A 22305-nucleotide genomic window follows, 5' to 3' on the forward strand; every position below is an offset into this window, starting at 1 on the left:
GCAATCTTCGCAAGACCGTCGCGCCTCAACGCGACCACGAGGTCGCGTAATTAGCGTGCCATGGACATGTAAGTGGGATGGGGGCTTAACTCAGCGGGTCAGGCAGCATCTCTGGAGAACATGGATAGATGATATTTTGGGGCCAACACTTCTTTAGACAGAGAATCCGAAGAAGGGTCCAGACCCGAAATGTTACCTATCCATGTTCTCCAGAAATGTTGCCCGACCCGCGGAGGTACTCCAGCACTATGTGTCTTTCCCCGTAAGAATTCATTGGATTGGGTAGATGGAGAGGGGTGGGTGGTGGAGATGAAGGAGGCTGTGATGGTGTATTCTGACACTGTGTGGTAGCATCAAACAGTGATATCACATTCGCAGATTTCCAATTATGATTGCCATTCATTTAACAAAACTGTATAAAAAAATTACTTGTATTAATTATGTCTTCAGTTGCCAAGTCGCTTGGTGTACATTTTGCTTTTGGATTATGGCGAATACAATCTCTGTTTCCCAAGTGTGACCTCCCTCTTCCCCTTTGGCCACTGGAGAATGCAGCTGCACGGTTGCAAGGAACTCCCTCTCTGAGACTTCTCTATAACCTGCAGGTGACCACATGCAACCCAGGAGTTGCTAACAGTAACCATGCACTTTTACACAACTATATACCAGCGTATAACATCAAAACTTTAAAGGTATTCAAAAATGATTGCAGATTAATACTGTTAGGTTACTGCATTGGGATTAAAAACATTTTTTTTTTGTTCATTGTTTTATCTATGAGTACTGTATTTACAGACCTGTTATGCTGCAAGTAAGAATTTCATTAATTAAACAATCTTGACTCTTATGGAAGCTGTTATGCAACATTTTGTAAGGGCTGGTGTAGTGAAATTTACTGCAAAGAGTTTGGAAATATATCAGTTGCTAATTATGTTAGTCACTGTGCATGTTAATGTCATTGCCTTCAAGCCCTGAAGATGCAGAGAGCTAAATGTGAGGTGAAGGACCCAGTAAGGCAACGTGTAAATAAGAAACTGGTTCCAGCACGTTGTGGGTGGAAGCCATTGGGAGTGGTCAACAAGCCAAATGTCAAGGTACAGTGAAAAGAGTCTGTTTATATTCACATGAAAGCTAAGGATTTAAACTTGTGCGGGGGCAAGTGTTTTCACACACTGGTAGTGAGTGTCTGGAACGTGCTGCCAGGGGTGGTGGTGGAGGCAGATACATTTGTGGTGTTTAAGAGGCATTTAGACAGACATATGGATATGCAGGGAATGGAGGGATATAGATCACATGAAGGCAGGGGATATTAATTTAACTTGGCATCTGGTCGGCATTGACATTATGGGCCAAAATGCCTGTTCTTGTGCTGTTCCGATCTGTGTTATATGTTTTAAGGAGTTGAAGCAGGTGTGCCCAAACTCCAGCCTGTTATCCTACTCAGTTAAATCAGCCCCCCCCCCTCCCCCTCCCCCCTCTACTTTCAGTGTGAAAACAGTTTCTGACCCAAAACTTCATCTATCCATGTTCTCGAGAGATGCCGCTGAGTTACTCAAGAATTTTGCCTACCGGCGGGGCATTAACCATCTTACATTTTATACTCCCCTTACCTACTCTAACCTCTGGCCCCTCCACTCACTTTGCAACAATCCCAACATTATTGTCAAACCCGCCGACAAGGGAGGTGCCATGGTAGTCTGGTAGGCTGACCTCTACCGAGCTGAGGCAGGGTGCCAGCTCTCGGACACCTCCAACTACTTACCCCTGGACCATGACCCCACAGATGAGCAGCAGGCCATCATCTCCCAGACTTTCACTGATTTTACCACCTCTGGCTGTCTGCCCTCCACAAAGCCTCCAACCTTATCGTTCCCCACCCCTGTATGGGAGGGATTTTGATAAAAAATATTTATTGCTTTATTTAATTTCAAGTTAAAGCTCATCTGTCCCACTGTACGAGTTCATTCAAGAGTTCTCCCGGGTTTGCCCTGATTCGAACTCGGAGATTAATGGTAATGGCCGCCCGCAGGTACTCGGGGCTCTCGTGGACATTTTTCAACATGTTGAAAAATCTTCACGAGTCTTCCCGAGCTTACCACATTTCCCGAGTACCTGCCGTTAGCGTTACGAGCCGCTAAGAGACGTCCCCGAGCTCCGACGTACCCGCTACGTTCATTCAGCGTGCTTACCACGAGTTTGATTTTTTTTTAAACTCGGGAGAGCTCTTGAATGAACTCATACAGTGGGACTGGGCTTTTAAGTTTTGAAGTTGGGATACAATTATTGTTAAAAATAAATCAGTAAAATAACTTTGTAACCTATCTCCGCAGCAATTAGACAATCGCTCACCTGTGAAGCCGCGGTCTCCGCAGGTAGATGGACGGTACGGGCACTACCACGGTTATCTGGATTACTTAGAGAGGGGAAATAAAGACCACTTAGCTTCACCAGCGCCCCAGTTCAACCACTTAATTGAAGACTACAGGCAGAGAGCGAATCATGATCCAGTCCAATGGTACATTGGCTCTATTCTTTACCAACTATATCTGTAAAAAATCAAACACTTTGAACAAAAAGATAACATTGCATTTTAAAATCACGTTTTGCCGTTTTCTCAGAAGTCAACTAAGAACAGTGGTCTGCTAACAACTGCCCTCATGGTCACTTCTGACTAAATGTTGAATGAGCAGACCACAAATATTTTTTCCAACAGGAACAGGCCACAAATGAGAAGTCTCCTTGTAACTCCTCTGCATGAAAGTTTGTCTCTTGGGTTTCTACTAAATCTTTCCCCTCTTAAACCTTGATTCTCTGGTTCATGAGTCCACTGCACTAGGTAAAAGTCTGTCCCCTTCATGCTGGTATACACCTATATAAGATCACCCTTCATCCCCCTGTGCTCCAAGGAATAAAGTCCACTTTCTGTTATTTGCACTTTACCAGTTTATTTATTCATGTGTGTATATATTTATATCATGGTATATGGACACATTTATCTGTTTTGTAGTAAATGCCTACTATTTTCTGTGTGCTTAAGCAAAGCAAGAATTTCATTGTCCTATACAGGGACACATGACAATAAACTCACTTGCCCAACCTATCCCTATAACTCAGGCCCTCGAGTCCTGGCGACACCCTTCACTTTTCTCTCCACTCTTTCCAGCATAAAAGCATCTTTCCGTTAGCAGGTTGATCAAAACCGATCACAATATTCCAAGTGTGGCCTCACCAACGTCTTTCAGATTATCATTTGGTTCATTGCGAAATGAAAGTAATATAATTTTATTGAGGTTGAGAGAAGTAACTATAGCAATGTAAATCAGATAGACAGACAGACTTTCACAAATGTCACTGTGTTGTTTCAGGCATCGGGCAGCCCACGAAGAATACATCCAAAGGAAGCTGGAAGCACAACAGTATAAGATGAAAGTGGAGAAACAATTGGTTAGTCACTGCTGTAGAAATTGATCTTATTGGGGCTGTCTTGTTTCTGTGTTGTATTGAAAGGGGTTTTGTGACCTTGTGTTACAGGGTATACGTCCAGCATCGTCAGACCCCGCTGCTCATCGAGTATGGTATCCAGACTCACCGGCCGGGCACCAACTTGAGAGGCAAGGACAGAGGAAAGGAGCAGACGATGAGGTAAACCACCGGAGATGCTGCAGCATATTCCCTTCTCAATGGTGCATGTAGTGCCGTGTCATGGATGGTGTTTACAGGCTCAGCAGTAGTCAGCTCAAAGTGGAAAGGATCGGCTTGTCAATGTATTTGAGCTATGTTCTGAAACTTGCTGGATCATGCCCCAATCAAAATTAATTAGGGTGGACCATTTAGTCGGAAACCAGTTTGTATTGTAAAACATTTATAGTCATAGAGTGTAGGGTCTTGACCCGGAACGTCACTGATTCCTTCTCACCAGCGATGCTGCATGTCCCACTGAATTACTCCAACATTTTGTGTCTATCTATAGAATCAGAGCTGTACAGCACAGAAACAGGCCCTTCGGCCCATCTTGACAATGCCAAGCAAGTTGGCATATTGGGCTAGCCCCATTTGCCATCTAAACCGTTCCTATCTGCATGCAGAGTCATAGTTATAGTGTGGAAATAAGCCCTTCAGTCCAACTTGCCCACTCCAAACAACATGCCCCATCTACCGTAGACTCCTGCCTGTGTTTAGCCCATTTCCTTCTAAACCTATCCTATCCATGTACCTGTCAAAATGTTTCTTAAACGTTGTGGTATCTATGATACAATTAACTGTAGATTTGTGTGGAGCACGAGGCATTAAATAGTTTTAATCCACAATCCCAAAGCTTTGTTTAAAGTAAAGGTAGACAAAAATGCTGGAGAAACTCAGCGGGTGAGGCAGCATCTATGGAGCGAAGGAATAGGTGACGTTTCGGGTCGAGACCAGACTTTTAAACTTTTGTTTAAAGTGAGATCATTATGAGATCCTATAAATTTATATCCTACAATGGCCCAGTGAAACAGAGAACTATACAGTAATTACACATCCTTCATTGATGTCCAAGTGAGATAATTGAACATTACAAGTATCCTCAACAATTAAATGAAAATAACATAAATGGCATGGCATCTTGTTGAACCTGTTTATTCTGACTTGGATCACAGTGATAATTTGAACTGAACACTTCAGGGCGTCACAGACACAGCTGATATCGAGCCTCTGCCTCTCAGCTCCAGCGAGCTTGGTTAATTCCTGACCTCTGCTGCTGTCTGCGTGGAATTTGCAAGTTACACAGTCATACAGTGTGGAAGCAGGCCCTTTGGCCCAACTTGCTCACACCGGCCAACAATGTCCCAGCTGCACTAGTCCCACTTGCCTGCGCTTGGTCCATAACCCTCTAAACCTGTTCTATACATGTACCTGTCTAACTGTTTCTTCCATGATGGGATAGTCCCAGCCTCAACTACCTCCTCTGGCAGCTTGTTCCATACACCCACCACCCTTTGTGTGAAAAAGTTACCCCTTGGATTCCTATTAAATCTTTTGCCCTTCACCTTGAACCTATGTCCTCTGGTCCTCGGTTCCCCTACTCCGTGCAAGAGACTGTTATCCCTGTGACTGTTTGGGAGGACCAGTTTCCTCCTATATTTCAATAACTTGCGGGTTGGTAACTTAGTTGGTTGCTGTAAATTGTCCCCGGTGTGTAGATGGTGGGGCGTGGTGGGGATAAAGTGGAGAATATAATCCCATCTGACCAATTTGGCCTCGATAGGCTGAATGGCCTGTTCCATGTTGTATCTCCATGGCTCTACTAGTCAGATGTTGTTCCTGTCCTAACCAAAGAACCACCCTCGTGCATGCTAACTAAACTTTTTGAACAAACTGGAATTCAGTCATAATGGACAAAGGACATTTATTGTCACACACCAATTGGTGCAGTGAAATTTGAGTTACCATGCAGCACACAAATAAGATAAACACAACACTATAGAATAAGATAAACACTATAGAATTTAACATAAAACATCCCCCACAACGGAATCAACATTTCCTACTGTGAGGGAAGGGCACAAAGTTCAGTCCTGTTCCTCATGTTCACCCGTGGTCGGGGCCTATTCGAGGCCTCCGCAGTCCCCGCTACAGATGGCCCGATGTTTCAGGCCCTCTTACCGGATGATGGTAATCTGGCGTTGAACGAACACTCCCAGCGGTTTGGATTGTCTGAATCGGCCGCTTCCTACCAGAGACCGTGGCTCCCGAAGTCCACAGGCCGAGCTGGGTGGAGCACCAACATTGGCGACCTCGGCGAAAGATCCCAGGCCTCCGTGATGTTAAAGTCAGCGTCGCTCGCGGCTGGAGGCTCCGCGGACCACAGCTCCACAGTGTTAAAATCGGCAGTCCCAGCACTCCGGAGCTTCAACACGGCGACCTCGTTAAGGCATCGGCCGCTCCGTGATGGTACCTCAGTGCTGCGCCGCCGCTGAAGCTAAAGCTGTGGCTGATCTCCAGCAGGAAAGGCCGCATCAATCCAGATGGTAGGCCGCGAGGAGGGGGCGAAGATGCGGCTCAGAGGAAAGACGCATCCTTGACCCAGGTAGCGACTGAAAAACAGTCCCCCCCCCACATAAAAGACTAAAAGACCTCCACAACAAAACCTCCACGACGGGGACGGACTAAAAATTTAAAAAAGGATGAAAATACAAACAGCTGCAGGCGAGGCTGCCACACTCAATGGCGCCACCACTCGAGTCTGTGGTACAAGGAGTTACAGAGATCCAACTTTATTTAAAGTTTCTGAGGATGGTAACATTATTTACTGGGAAGTTTGCACACAATCTCAGCCAGTCTGGAAATTTATTGTAACTAACATCAAAGAAATATGGTTTTCAAACTTTGGCTTTTTATTTCCTAGGAATATCGCCAGCAGCTTAAGGAAATAAGGCAACAGTATCAGTGTGAGGTGAAAGAAATTAAAGGAAAAATGGACGAAAAGGAGGTGAGAAATTGATTTGTTCGAAAATGTGTAACATCGATATGGTACTTGCTAAATTCTGAAAGGTTCACCGTAAGTTAGAGAACATTAGCTCACCAACTGGAGTTGAGGTATATCTGAACAATGCTCTAAACCAGTGTGTCACAGGTTGGTGCTTTTCGACCTGTCACATCATTAGTTTCAATTACATTCTTTTGGCCACCCAGCTTTGCTTCTTCCCATGCAGCAGGGATTATTTCACAGGAAGGAATGGCAGATGCTGCTTTATACCAAAGATACAGAGTGCTGGAGTAGCTCAGTCAACATCTCAGGAGAAAAAGGAATATGTGCTGTTTTGGGGTCGGGACTTCTGTCCGATCATGTTACAGGTTTTGAGGGATCCTCTCACTCTTCTATATTACGCTGAATGCAGGTCTCACCAACCCAATCTCTCCTCCTTTGGCAGTCCCACCACCACAGGGATATGTCCAGCAAACCTTTGTGCTACTCCTTGCATGTCAAGAACACCCTTCCTTGGGAAAATAGACCAACACTGTGCACTCAACCCCTCACCAGATCTTACCAATGACGTCTGTGGCTGTAGAAAATCTTATTTGTGGTTACATCGCAGGCAATGGACTCGGACAACACACAAAAACAAGTTTAGTTTAGTTTAGTTTAGAGATACAGCGCAGAAACAGGCCCTTCGGCCCACCAATTCTGCGCCGACCAGCGATCCCCACACATTAACACTATCCTACACACACTAGGGACAATTTTACATTTATACCAAGCCAATTAACCTACAAACCTGTATGTCTTTCGAGTGTGGGAGGAAACTGAAGATCCCGGAGAAAACCCACGTAGTCACAGGGAGAACGTACAAACTCTATACAGATTGCATCCGTGGTCTCTGGCGCTATTAAAAAATAATTTAACATTTCTTTATTTAATTTTTCTTTTATAATGTTAAGACATATTAGAAATTATATATAAATTATACATAACATTTCCAAAAGAAAGAAGACAGCAAAGAAAAACAAGACAGTTGGTGCAAAATACAATTAAACAAAAACCATGGTCATGACAGTGCAAGAGGTAGTCTGTAGTATGAAGAAGGGTCCTGACCCAAAACATCACCTATCCATTGTCTTCAGAGATGCTGCCTGACCCGCTGAGTCACTCCAACACTTTTTGTCTTTGTTTTGGGTAAATCAGCATCTGCCGTTCCTTGTTCCTAAAGCGTAGTGTTGGCTTGTGCAGGTTGGTTCCAGAAGCTGTGAAAGTAGCTGTTCCTGAACCTGGTGGTGTGGGACTTAAGGCTTCTGTACCTCCTGCTCAACGGTAGCAGTGAGAAGAGGGGATAGAGTCATAGTCGTACAGCATGGAAACATGCCGACTAAGATATCCCATCTACAGTGCATTCAGAAAGTATTTAGACCTCTTCACTTTTTCCACATTTTGTTACGTTAAAGCCTTATTCTAAAATGGATTAAATTCAATTATTTATCATCAATCTACACACAATACCACAGAATGAAGAAGCGAAAACAGGTGTTTAGAAATTTTTGCGAAATAATTTAAGGGAAATAACTGAAATATCACATTTGCATAAGTATTCAGACCCTTTGCTATGACATTCAAAATTGAGCTTAGGTTCCATTGATTATCCTTAAGATGTTTCTACAACTTGATTGGAGTCCACCAGTGGTAATTATTTTTTGATTGGACATGATTTGGAAAGGCACACACCTGTCTATATAAGGTCCCACAGTTGACAGTGCATGTCAGAGCAAAACCCAAGCCATGAAGATGAAGGAATTGTCCGTAGACCTCCGAGACAGGATTGTGTTGAGACACAGATCTGGGGAAGGGTATAAAACAATTTCTGCAGCATTGCAGATCCTGAAGAGTACAGTGGCCTCCGTCATTATTATATGGAAGAACTTTGGAACCACCAGGACTCTTCATAGAGCTGGCCGCCCGGCCAAACTGAGCAATCGGGGGAGAAGGGCCTTGGTCAGGGAGGTGACCAAGAACCCGATGGTCATTCTGACAGAACTCCAGAGTTCATCTGTAGAGATGGGAGAACCTTCCAGAAGGACAACTATATCTGCAGCAGTCCACCAATCAGGCCTTTATGGTAGAGTGGCCAGACGGAAGCTACTCCTCCGTAAAAGACACATGGCAGCCCGCTTGGAGTTTGCCAAAAGGCACCAAAATGACTCTCAGACCATCAGAAACAAGATTCTCTAGTCTGATGAAACCAAGATTGAACTCTTTGGCCTGAATGCCAAGCGTCACGTCTGGAGGAAACCAGGCACTGCTCATCACCTGGCCAACACCTTACCTATGTGAAGCATGGTGGTGGCAGCATCATGCTGTGGGGATGTTTTTCAAAGGCAGGAACTTAGACTAGTCAGGATCGAGGGAAAGATGAACGGAGCAAAGTACAGAGAGATCCTTGATGAAAACCTGCTCCAGAGCGTTCAGGACCTCAGACTGGGGCGGAGGCTCACCTTCCAAAAGGACAACAACCTAAGCACACAGCCAAGACAACGCAGGAGTGGCTTCATGACAAGTCTGTGAATGTCCTTGAGTGACCCAGCCAGAGCCCGGACCTGAACCCGATTAAACATCTCTGGAAGGTTCTGAAAATAGCTGTGCATCGACGCTCCCCATCCAACCTGACAGAGCTTTAGAGGATCTGCAGAGAAGAATGGGAGAAATTACCCAAATACAGGTGTACCAAGGTGTGCATCATATCCAAGAAGACTTGAGGCTGTAATCGCTGCCAAAGGTGCATCAACAAAGTACTGAGTAAAGAGTCTGAATACTTATGTAAATGTGATATTTCAGTTATTTATTTTTAATTACTTTGCAAAAATGTCTAAACATCTGTTTTTACTTTTTTATTATGGGGTATTGTGTGTAGATTGATGATTAAAACAAAATAATTTCCCCCATTTTAAAATAAGGCTGCAACATAACAACATGTGGAAAAAGTGAAGGGGTCTGAATACTTTCTGAATGCACTGTACACTAGTCCCATCTGCCTGCATTTGGCCAATATCCCTCTAAACGTTTCCTATCCATGTACCTGTACAAAAGCTTTTCAAAAAAAGTTATTATTTCAAATGTGCATTCACCCTATCTATTCCCCTTATGATCTTATACACCAATATAACATCATCCCTCAGCCTCCTGCGCTCCAAGGTATAGAGTCCAAGCCTGCCCAATCTCTCCCTATAGCTCAGACCCTCAAGTCCTTGCAACATCCTCGTAAATCTTCATTGCACTGAATGATATCTGTGTGGATAAATAGATGAATGCATTGGCATTGATCTTCTTCTCTGTGTGCACAACAGAATCAGACAGGTATTTCAAGTGAGACGTATCATGTTGACCGAGCAGCACCCAGAGACGGAGCAGCTGACCCCCAGGAGTCCAGCAGGGGCAAGGGCCCTGTGCAGGTACTGACACTCACCATTCAAAGTGATGCAAAGAGCATTTGAATATTTTTATTCAGTGTTCATCTATGAGGTCAAACAATTTACATCAATTAATATTTCACAAATTAATCATTTGGTAAAAGTAATGCTTAATGCTCTTATTGAGGTATACAAGGTCATGAGGGGCATGGATCAAGTGAATGCTCACAGTCTTTTTCCTTAGGGTAGAGGATTCTAAAATTAGAGGACACAGTTGAGTGGGGAGAGATTTAAGTGGGACCTCGGGGACAACTCTTTCACTCAGAGGGCATTTCATATCTGGAATGAACTGCCAGAGGAAGTTGTAGAAGTTAATACAATTACGACGTTTAAAAGACCTTTGGACAAATATATGAATAAGAAGAATTTAAATGACTATGGGCCAAATTCAGGCAAATGGGACTAACCCAGTATGTTAATTTGGTTGCTATGGACAAGGTGGGCCGAAGGGCCTGTTTCCGTTTTGTAGAGTTCTTTGACTATGTAAAGACTTTGACTAGTTCCATGAATATAATTTATAGAGGTCACTGAGAGACCCAGAGTTTGAGGTCACTGCTGAGGTAAAAGGTCACCTCAAGGACCTGGCAATAACTCGGGAGGAACCTCCCTGTTCCATAGCTGCTGGAATCGGGTGGCAGGTCATCAAGCTGGTTGAGCATCCAGACGCACAACAGCAACAAGAAAACAGATTGCCAAACACAGTGCCAAATAGAAAGTTGACGTGTTTTTGTTTAAAGTACCTGAAATATGTGTAATCCTACGACATTTCCTACCATGGTTTTGAGGGCTGTAAGAGCACATTGACAACAGCTTTTGCAGCTTCTGTGTTGAAATATACTCACAAAAATCCTGACGTAACAATCAGGATAATAATACTGATTACCAATCTCGCTTTCATTGTGACAGGAGCATAATCTGTTAAAATAATATTCTGTCTGCGTAATTGGTGGCTTTATTGGAAGCCAAAAATGAGAGTGCGCGTGGAAATGTGCTGATTATTCGTGTTGTGTGATGCAGAATTGTAATTTAAAAGAAACTGCTGATGAGGCAACGTGTGAATGTAATTGTACAGTTGATCAAGTTATCTTCCTCCCAACCACGGGTCAAAATCAGTGCTTTATTTGTGGACATGATCAATAAACATGCGTGTCACGTTGCTGGAAAATGCAATATTAATGTTTAACTTTTTCGAGTGTGCCAGCACTTACAGTTACAAGAAATGCGCAGGTCAAGACAGTAACCGTCATAATCTTTGGTAACCATTACACCATATCGTATCGTATACATTACCCAGCTAGTTATTGCCAGTGTTGTTTTAGTCTTGGTGCACTCAGTGTGGCACATTGGCATCTCTAAAAAGTTAAAATCTAGATTTTCAAATTCTTAGCATTTTTAATATCATAAACAGATTAAACAAAGTTTAAATTTTTTTTTTATAACATAGGCGGTCAGACAAATAAACAGCACAAGCAGCTTATAGAACGACAATCCACCATAGACACCAACAGCAAGGAACAATGTGCCCACTGCCACCGTTTATCCACATACAGTGCATTCAGAAAGTATTCAGACGCCTTCACTTTTTCCACATTTTGTTACGTTACAGCCTTATTCTAAATTAGATTCATTTGTTTTATCATCAATCTACACACAATATCCCATAATAAAAAAGAGAAAACAGGTATTTAGAAATTTTTGTAAAGTAATTAACAAGAAATAACTGAAATATCACATTTACATAAGTATTCAGCCCCTTTACTCAATACTTTGTTGAGGCACCTTTGGCAGCGATTACAGCCTCAAGTCTTCTTGGGTATGACGCTATAAGCTTGTATTTGGGCAATTTCTCCCATTCTTCTCTGCAGATCCTCTCAAACACTGTCAGGTTGGATGGGGAGCGTCGATGCACAGCTATTTTCAGGTCCCTCCAGAGATGTTCGATCGGGTTCAAGTCCGGGCTCTGTCTGGGCCACTCAAGGACATTCACAGACTTGTCACGAAGCCACTCCTGCTTTATCTTGGCTGTGTGCTTAGGGTCATTGTCCTGTTGGAAGGTGAACCTCCGCCCCAGTCTGAGGTCCAGAACGCTCTGGAGCAGTTTTTCATCAAGGATCTCTCTGTACTCCGTTCATCTTTACCTCGATCCTGACTAGTCTCCCAATTCCTGCCACTGAAAAACATCCCCACAGCTTGATGCTGCCACCACCATGCTTCACGTAGGTATGGTATTGGCCAGGTGATGAGCGGTGCCTGGTTTCCTCCAGACGTGACGCTTGGCATTCAGGCCAAAGAGTTCAATCTTGGTTTCATCAGACCAGAGAATCTTGTTTCTCATGCCTTTTGGCAAACTCCAAGCGGGCTGTCATGTGCCTGATACTGAGGAGTGGCTTCCGTCTGGCCACTCTACCATAAAGGCCTGATTGGTGGAGTACTGCAGATATATTTGTCCTTCTGGAAGGTTCTCCCATCTCCACAGAGGAACTCTGGAGCTCTGTCAGAGTGACCATCGAGTTCTTGGTTATCTCCCTGACCAAGGCCCTTCTCCCCCAATTGCTCAGTTTGGCCGGGCGGCCAGCTCTATGTAGAGTCCTGGCGGTTCCAAAGTTCTTCCATTTAAGAATGACGGAGGCCACTGTGCTCTTCGGGTAGTACAATGCTCCAGAAATTGTTTTATACCCTTCTCCAGATCTGTGTCTCGTCACAATCCTGTCTCGGAGGTCTATGGACAATTCCTTCATCTTCATGGCTTGGTTTTTGCTCTGACATGCACTGTCAACTGTGGGACCTTATATAGACAGGTGTGTGCCTTTCCAAATCATGTCCAATTAATTTAATTTACCACTGGTGGACTCCAATCAAGTTGTAGAAACATCTCAAGGATAATCAATGGAAACATGATGAACCTAAGCTCAATTTTGAGTGACATAGCAAAGGGTCTGAATGTAAATGTGATATTTAGGCTATTTCTTTTTAATTACTTTGTAAAAATTTCTAAACATCTGTTTTCGCTTCTTCATTCTGGGTATTGTGTGTAGATTGATGATTCAAAAAAATGAATTTAATCAATTTTAAACTAAGGCTGTAACGCAACAAAATGTGGAAAAAGTGAAGGGGTCTGAATACTTTCTGAATGCATTGTATACAGCACTGGGTATTAGAAACACTGGGTAATGGAAACACACATCACCTGAGCTAGTTTTGGTGCAATATCCTAGATCTGAATTTTTTCTTGACTGTTCATTATGTCTTACACTTTCTAGGTTACTGAGAAAGATCTGAAACATCATCACCCGTCAGAAAATGGACAAATAGATCATAAACACAAGGTACAGGTAATTCTTCCAAGAAACACATCATAATATTCAGAATTGTTCTTTAGATGTTAGATCCAAATACGTATGTCAATATTTCCTGGGTGTTGGTGGCAGTATGTCACCGTTTGTAGTGTATCCCTGATCCAGAGTATTTTACAGTCAATAATCTAATGTTTCATAATGAAAACTAATATACAGCTTCTCTTCCTCTAAAGCGCGGTATAAAGTTTGAAATAAGGTTGGACGGTGAATTACTTTGTGACGACTCCCAACAAAAGGTGAGGAAAATTTGTTGCGATGTTTTCTAAAACGAACAGTGTGTAATAACTTTGAAGTATTTTGAAGCTTAATTAAATCGTAAATCACTTAAGGCCCTGTCCCACGATGCGAGTTTACCCAAGAGCTCTCCCGAGTTTAAAAAAAATCAAACTCGTAGTAAGTACGTAGAATGTACGTAGCGGGTACGTCAGAGCTCGTGGATGTCTCGTAGCAGCTCGTAATACTAACGGCAGGTACTCGGGAAACGGGGAAACTCGTGAGGTTTTTTCAACAGTGTGAAAAATTTCCAAGAGTAAAAAAATACTCGTGATGAAGTACCACGAGTTTGATTTTTTTTTAACTCGGGAGAGCTCTTGGGTAAACTCGCATCGTGGGACAGGGGGCTTTAAAATGTGATATCTTTAACGACCTGCCAGATTGGTATTTCAACCTAAATGAAACAAGATAACTAATGAAAAGTTAACAAATTCCTGATTTTTGCATTGGCATTTGCTCTGAATATCTGGGGGGAATCAGAACAATTACTACCTGAAAACATGGTGTGTGTCAGAGTGGCTTGGCTTTGAAATCTCCCTCTGTTATACAAGAAGTTTGGATGCTTGTTATGGATGCCCACAAATCCATGAGGATTACCCCAGGCAATCTGTGAAACAAGAATATGCATGTACACCAGAGCAGTGACTTATTCCTCAGCCATGACAGGCTCGGTGTCAGAGTCACAGATCATACAGCGTGGAAACAGGCCCTTCAGCCCAACTTGCCCACGCCGACAAACATGCCCCATCTATACTAGTCCCACCTACCAGGGTTTGGCCCATATCCCTCAAAACCTATCCTATCCATGGACATGCATGTAGAACAGAGCAGTGGCTTATTCCTCAGCCATGACAGGTTGAGTGAGTGATAAATCAGTTAAGAGTATATACCTTCTTTCATTTATTACTCCAGCATTTTTAAATTAGTGCCATCACTAAAGTTATATTACAGCCTTAAATCTGATCTCAATTATTTTTTAAATTTGCGTAATAAATTTTTCTCACTGTTTTATGTGCTGATATATTTTAGGAATTGGATACGTTCAATAAGAGGCTGACACACGAGGAAGGCAACAATCTTAAGCAGAAGAAATGGCAATTCATCGAGGCTGGAGGTTTTCTGGAAGACCTCGCAAACAAAACTTTAGAAGTAACATCATCTCAAATGGAAGGTACACAATAATTTTATCCGGCATTCTTTTGATTTGTTTCCTGATCACTAAACTCATTACTTTCTTTAGCATCGTTGGTGATACAGGTGTTTAATGTTTCTGAGTGGAATGTAAGTTTACGTAGTGTAGATTTGTGCATAGCTTCCTGTGGCATAATTATTTAGTTGAACAAGAGGGAACTATAACAAGGATTACCACAACATTCTTAAGGACCTTTGGGAATGGGCAATACTGGCCTTGCCAGCTGTGTGTCCAACCTGAAAAATAATAATCATCCCTTCCTTCTCCTTATTTCTCTTTCTGTTCCTGATTTGTATCGAATTCACTCTAGTTTTTTTTAAATTCTATTTCCCTTCAATTTCATTATAAAAGAACAGAGATTACCGGTTGCATTATTTGACAGGGTCTCATTGTTCTGAAGAAGGCTCCAGACCTGAAACGTTACTTATCCATGCTCTCCACAGATACTGCCTGACCCACAGAGTTACTCCAGCACTCTGTGTTCTATGCAAGATTCCAGCATCTGCAGTTCCTGTCTCATTATTGTCTTTGGACGCATATGGGTCACACTTAGAGCAATCTGTGATTCAAAGACTTTAAACTGGGCAACAGAAAAATTTAAATAATAGGATGTGCCACAAACGTTCTTGCTCCAGTCTAGGGCTAATGTATGACTATTGCTGCACCTGACATCTCTATTTAGCGACCTCTGCAGCTGACCAGGTTGTTGTGATGGAAGCAGACGGTTCAACAAACAGAAATCAATGGGAACGGAAAGCACCGGATACTCTGCTGAACGCACTCGTGGCTGCTCAGCTCTCATCAGTGTGTCTCACCACCTCTGCACTTCAACTCGGTAAAGAAAGATCTTACTTTTAGTTTAGTTAAGATACAGCATGGAAAGAGGTCCTTAGATAACACTAGATCTGTGTTATCCCACTTTCATTCCCTACACACTGGGGGGCAATTTACCTACAAACCCGCACATCTTTGGGATGTGGGAGGAAACCCACATGGTCACAGGGAAACATGCAATCTCCACACATGAGGTCAGGATCAAATCCTCTAGTTTTGGCAATACACATGTTGCAAAACCTACCTTCAGCGTCGCTGCAGATCTGTCCAAGCCCGTGTGCGTGATTTTGGCGCCGTTGAGAGGGGGGCGGGTTTAAAACGCGATTTTCCCTAGGCTATTCAAATCGAGGTTGTTCAGCCTACTTAGTTGCTGACGAAAAATCGCTGGGACGTTGGTTCGCTGGAGCTATTTTTAAACTATATTGGTTAATTTAGTTGTTATAGTAAGTTACAAATTATCCTCTAAACCCGCGACCGCCGACAACGGGACGGATCTCATACAGCGGACAACGGAAGGTAGGTTGTTTAATTTTACATTAAAAAGGGCTTCTTAAGATCCCTTTATACAAAGTTTAATGTTGCGAGTAGCTAATTTAGGGGCCCATTAAATCCCACAGTATTTTTCTGGGCATATGGGGTACAAATCTACCGCAATGGGAACGTTCTAAACCAGCGCGTGCCACAGAGTTCCACAGGATCCCACTCGAAAGCTGATTTAAATGGCCATTAATTGACAGCAATTGAACACTAAATTCCTTCCATTTGGCCTATAAATTAATGTCAATGAGATTTAAAAATCATGTTTTATTGTGAATTTTTTGTGAATGTTATTTGGACACTTAGGCTATTTAAAAATGTTAATCTTTTCTTAAGAAATGGATAGATGTTTAGATCTAGTAATTGAAGTTTGGAATTAGCTACAATTGGGTAACTAACTAATTATATGCTTTAATTTCAGGTCATCCAAGTAAGATTGTTTCATATTTGTTTCAGAATGCTTCAATCTATAATAACTGAAAATTTCTTTCAGTTCTCTTAATTTTTAAGAAAGTTATGGCCATTTCACTGTCCTCGATCACAGCTTTTGTGTTAAGTCAATGGAAAACCAATAGGGAACAAGATGCTAATTTCCGAGTATGAAAATGGCCATAACTTTTTTAATACTGAAGATATGAAAGTGAATTAGGTGTCAAATTAAACTTATTTTTGTGCTTTATCTGATGGGATAAATTGCTGACTTGATTTTTTAAATCTCAAAATGTTGTAACATTGCTACATAGATGGGAAAGGTTAAGAGGGATATAAGTCAAATGCAGGCAAATGGGACTATCTTTGACGAGGCATCTTGCATGGGCCTGTTTCCATGCTGTGTAACTCTGACCCTACTGCTTTTGTGCCAAAATCAACAACATTTTCTGACGCGATATTCCATTTGACAACTTGTTTCCTACTTCATTTACCCACCGATATCTCTTTCTAGCCACCTTATATCCACTTCAATTTATCTTTGCAGCATTTTTTTTTTTTTTTTTTTTAATTATTCTGTATCCTCTTTTTAAAAGAAAATTCTATATTGCACTACTACGGACTGACGCAAAACTGCATTTCGTTGTACCCATACTCAGTATTTGTGCAATGACATTAAAGTTGAATTGAATTGAATTGAATCAACAAATTTAGCAACCCTGTCGTTGATGCCATCGCCCAAGTCATGCATACACAGCAGAATTGAAGCCACAGCACCTGTCCTATTTTGCACATCACTTGTTGCAGCGTGTAAGGCAGAAGGCCCTCTCCTCTGCCCAATAGGCAGGTAATCCTCCATCCATGTCACCGACACCCTGAGCTGGTGTGTTTATCCTGGTGCATTCTGCAGCACCCAAACCACATTCCTACAGACGTTTAGGGCAGGTGGTACTTAAATCGGGAGTTCATACATCAGAATTATGAAGGACTGTCAGGGATAAAGAGGATGATTGGATACAAATTCTATTCCACTCTTGTAGCTGCTGAAATCCAGGCTGAAATTTTAGTACACATGTATTTATTATATTTGTAAAGCATCCTTCAATTTTCAGCCAATTAAATATTTTTATTGTCCACCCTGTTAGGTAGGAAATGTAGGGAAACACAAGCTTGTGGCCAGGCCACTGAGGGTAACTCCTCCGTTCAAAATTGTGCCCTTGGATCTTTTATGTTCATCTGCACTTTCATACCAGCCTCTCGCCAGGGCATATCGATTCATCCACATCTCATCTGAGAAAAAGTCCTTCCAAGTGTTCAGCATTTTTCCAGTGCTGCTCATGAACTAACACAGATTTATAGAGCAGCCACTAATGGAACTATCTGTGTTGTTTAAGATTCAAATTAATTCATCCTACCTTTTTTGTTTAAGGATGAATGCCTGTCTGGATGAATTGTGTTGTTTTAGTGATTTGGTTGAGAGAGGCAGATGCAATTGGAAACAACTGCCTTTTCATTCAGTGCTGGTGTTCTGTGTTGCGGGGTAAGAGACCTGCGTCTTCATTGTATACCCGAAAATTAGCTGCCACTCCATCTGGTCTTGTGTGGCCTCAGTACAGTACAGCACAGGAACAAGGCCCTTCAGCCCACAAGTTCTGTGCTCAATATACCAAGATAAACTCATCTCCACCATATCCACGTGCCTATCTAAAAGCCTCTGAAACACCACTATTGTGTCTGCCTCCACCACCATCTCAGGCAGTGCGTTCTAGGCACTCGCCACCTTCTGTGTTAAAAAAATAAAAACTTGCCTCTCGCACCGTAAAGCCATGTCCTTCAGCTGGTATTTCCATCATGGGAAAAAGATTGTAACTGTCTACCATATCTATGCCACACATAATTTTATATACTTCTATCAGACCTCCACTTAACATAGAATAGAAAAATAGCTGCAGGAGTAGGTCATTCGGCCCTTTGAGCCAGCACTTTTTTTTAAACTGTGACCCCTGGTTCTGGACTAGACCAACATCGGGAACATTTTTCCTGCATCTAGCCTGTCCAATCCTTTAAAAATGTTATGTTTCGATAAGATTCCCTCACATCCTCCAACTTCCAGTGAATACAAGCCCAGTCAACACATTCTTTTATAATTTGTCAGTCCCGCCATCCCGGGAATTAACCTGGTGAACCTATGTTCCACTCCCACAATAGCAATAATGTCCTTCCTCAAATTAGGAGACAAAAATTGCACATTATACTGCAGGTGTGGTCTCACCAGGGCCCTGTATAACTGCAGTAGCACCTCCTTGCTCCTAAACTCAAATCCTTTCGCAATGAAGGCCAACATGCCATTAGCTTTCTTCACTGCCTGCTGCACCTGCACGCTTACTTTCAGTGACTGATGTACAAGCACACCCAGGTCTCGTTGCACCTCCACTTTTCCTAATCCGTCACCATTTTCCTAATCTTAACCTCTGACGTTCCAGAGAAAATAATCCATGTCTGTCCAACCTTACATCTAATACCATACACATTATTTAACACTTTATCTACTTGTGCTGCTAGTTTGGGATCGATCTATGGCTGTGGACGGAGCTAATGATTGATCAGGCTATGTTTCGGTTTATTAGGTGGTTTGTCAACTCCTGTGAGGCCAACAGAAGAGAAGGTTGATTCTGAATCAGGTCCGGCCTCTGATGTGGAAGTGGACACTCAACGGCTGGAGCCCAGATCCGATGACGATGACACGTAAGCTCATTCTACCACTGTCACCTCTCTAAAACAAAATAATGACATGACAGAAACGTAGCCAGGGTCATACAGCGTGGAAACAGCCCATCTTGGCCATGCCAACCGACACTTCCCATCTACACTAGTCCTACTGGCCTGCGCTTGTGCTAAACTGGCAATGTTTAGCCCTATTACCACATGCCAGTGTTGTTGGCATGCAACCGCTATCTCAGGGTCAACTGGAACAAAGGAATGATAAACAGTGTGGGATCCAGGGTGAGCTGGCCGACTGCATTCACAATTGGCTTGCTGGCAGGAATCAGAGGGCAGTAGTGGAGAGGTTGTTACTCTGATACCTGTCACCAGTCATGTGTCACAGGGATCGGTGCTGGGTCCACTGCTGACTGCCATCTGTATTGACGATTTGGATGACAAGAGGGTTGGAAAGTTTGTGGATAACTCCAAAATTGGTGGTTGCTGCACAGGGAGGAAGGAGATATCCAACTTTACAATAGGATCTAGATCAACCAGGGAAGTGGGTCAAGGAATGGCAGATGGAATTTAACTCGGAAAAGTGCAAATTGTTGCATTTTGTTGCGCCAATGTGTCTATTACTTATAATAGACACAAAGTGCTGGAGTAACTCAGCGGTTCTGGCAGCATCGCTGGAGAGAAGGAATGGGTGACATTTTGGGTCCAGACGAGCTGAGTTTCTCCAGCATTTTTGTGTACCTTCTTCAGACTAGTCTGAAGAAAGGTCTCAACCCGAAACGTCACAGATTCCTTCTCTCCAGAGATGCTGCCTGTCCTGCTGAGTTACTCCAGCATTTTGTGTCTATCTTCGGTTTAAACCAGCATCTGCAGTTCCTTCCTACACAATTACTTATAATGCAGATTTACCTGCTGCGCCATGGACAGTCTAGCCCAGCATTGCTATGTATAACCATGTATTATTGTGACAAGAAAAATGTAGGTGGTGGTCCTGCTGATGTTTCTATGAATGTATTGATTCTTTAGAAACTTTGAAGAATCTGAAGATGAACTCACAGAACAGCTCGTGGAGTCTTTGCAGGAATTAATAATTCAACCAGAAGAAGCTGATTACAGTGATGGGAAGGGAACCACCCAAGGCGCACATGATGAATGCAGAGAGGAGAGTGAGGGCCAGGCGGAGATGCTCAATTTCAGTGCTGAAAGCATGCCTGAAAAATGCTGTGATCAAAAGAACGAGTCTGCAACTGATTCAGTCGAGGCTTTCACAGAGCAAATTGCAACAACTTCCTGAGAGTAACACAGATGGCTAATCGGGTAAGAGGGTAATCTGCAGTCAAGGAATTGAGTCGTTTAAAACATTGGTCTGGAACTGATTTTTTACATACAAAAACAAATTCCTTAAGCTGCTCGAACGTTTCACTTGCAGTAACCAACTGACGGACTATCCTGTGAGGATATAACTATTCTGCTTTTCCTTAGCAAGTAAACCTTGTATAATTATAATCACAGGTGAAAAACAAAGCCACAATTTTGAGCGGTACCTTCACGTACAGGTGTGCTTGTCTGCATCATGTGGCATCTCGTTTGGTCTCAGTAAAAGCTGCCGTGTATCCTGCTCATGAAGGATTTCAACCCACCCGATTATCACTTGTAAAGGATTATTACATTTAAAACATTAATTTTAAAACAGTTAACTGTGAATGGAGTGATTGGCTTCTGTTGTGGTTACTCTCCCTGTTCCCATTGTCATGAACCTTCAATTCACGACCCACAACAGTATTCAGTTTTGAACACCATTTTCTGTTTTTATTATTTATGGATCCAATGAGATCTGTGGAAGGAGCTAGTACAATAGATAAACCTGTGCTGCAGATGCAGCTACTTCTGACAACAGTGGCAGAAATGACCAATGTACAGTACCTGCCTGAGCAAAGTCCCAATATCACAGCAGGGACACCTATTGTGTCAGATGGCACTACAGTTGTGCCAGCCGAGATACACTGAGAACGGTTCTGAGCACTCAGAACTGGGCATACAGCAGGAGCAACAATGTACACATCACAATCTGTAACATCCTGACTTGCATCACCTTCACCCCCTCATGACACTGAAGTCGGGAGATCATTGCTGGTTCAATGAGGAATGGAGAAAGCCACGCTAGGACCAGTGCCAGCGGTACCTAAAGCTGAGCTGCCAACATGGAGAAGCTACCTCACAGAATGTACATGCACATTAAACAGTCAGATCAAACTGCTCCATCTTGCTATTGACTGACGGTTAACCAGCTTACCATGCCGGAGATGCGATTGTTTTCCGGATCGCATCTCCGATTGCTCTGCGGCCTAACATCGTGGAGCTGGAGGCCTCCTCGAACTGACTTTGAGCCCCACCGCCGGGAGTGGACTTAACATCGCTGATCCCTTGCCTGGCATCGCTCCAACTGCGGCCTGCGGACTTTACATTGTGAGCTCGCAGTCTTGGGAGAGGCCGAGTCGGGAGCTCCAACAATGCAGAGGTTTGCCGCCCCGATCCGGGATCTTATCTCGCGGCGCGGGGAAGCTGACATCCGCCGATGCGGGAGCTGATCGCTCTGACGCGGAGGGCCCAAACAGTGCCGGCTCTGGGAGTCAAGATCGTCCCGTCAATGGAAGGCTCCAGGCCCCCTGGCCGCGGGAGAACAAAGAAGGGAAGTGATTGAACTTTTTTTTTCGCCTTCAATCACAGCGAGGAATATGGAGGAGTCACTGTAGTGGATGTTTATGCTAAAATTTATTTTGTGTGTTCCGTTGCTTTTTATTTGTATGACTGACTTAGCAAATGAAATTCCTCGTATGTTGCAAAACATACTTGGCTAATAACGTATTATTGTATTGTATTACATTGTATTTATATTCAACTACTGGCTAAAGATAAATCTGCAGGTCGGCCCAAGATAATAATGATCCATCTCACCTTCCTCTCAAGATGCCCCCTGTACAATTCAGTTGATTTGATTCATTCCACGTGATACCCTGAAATGAGCAAGCACTG

The 22305-nt window shown here is 43.0% G+C and overlaps 1 protein-coding gene across 7 annotated transcripts in view; it reads left to right on the forward strand.

Annotated features, from left to right (window-relative positions):
• The window catches only part of LOC116974117 (serine/threonine-protein kinase Nek5-like), a 39855-nt gene extending 17907 nt beyond the window's left edge, over positions 1 to 21948 (forward strand). For 2 of the 7 annotated variants that reach the window (XM_033022270.1, XM_033022272.1), the window contains 12 exons: positions 970 to 1094; positions 2331 to 2515; positions 3366 to 3444; positions 3532 to 3642; positions 6383 to 6466; positions 9811 to 9915; positions 13194 to 13265; positions 13463 to 13526; positions 14590 to 14733; positions 15437 to 15589; positions 19182 to 19299; positions 20299 to 21948. In XM_033022270.1, the coding sequence (XP_032878161.1) occupies positions 970 to 1094; positions 2331 to 2515; positions 3366 to 3444; positions 3532 to 3642; positions 6383 to 6466; positions 9811 to 9915; positions 13194 to 13265; positions 13463 to 13526; positions 14590 to 14733; positions 15437 to 15589; positions 19182 to 19299; positions 20299 to 20566 (1508 nt within the window). In that variant the 3' untranslated portion in view covers positions 20567 to 21948. The remainder of the gene's footprint in view (positions 1 to 969; positions 1095 to 2330; positions 2516 to 3365; positions 3445 to 3531; positions 3643 to 6382; positions 6467 to 9810; positions 9916 to 13193; positions 13266 to 13462; positions 13527 to 14589; positions 14734 to 15436; positions 15590 to 19181; positions 19300 to 20298) is intronic. The other 5 variants (XM_033022268.1, XM_033022266.1, XM_033022267.1 and 2 more) reach the window with 5 other exon arrangements.
• Positions 21949 to 22305: the final 357 nt, after the last annotated feature.

This window comes from Amblyraja radiata, chromosome 6 (genome assembly GCF_010909765.2).
Source record: "Amblyraja radiata isolate CabotCenter1 chromosome 6, sAmbRad1.1.pri, whole genome shotgun sequence".
Lineage (NCBI taxonomy): Eukaryota > Metazoa > Chordata > Chondrichthyes > Rajiformes > Rajidae > Amblyraja > Amblyraja radiata.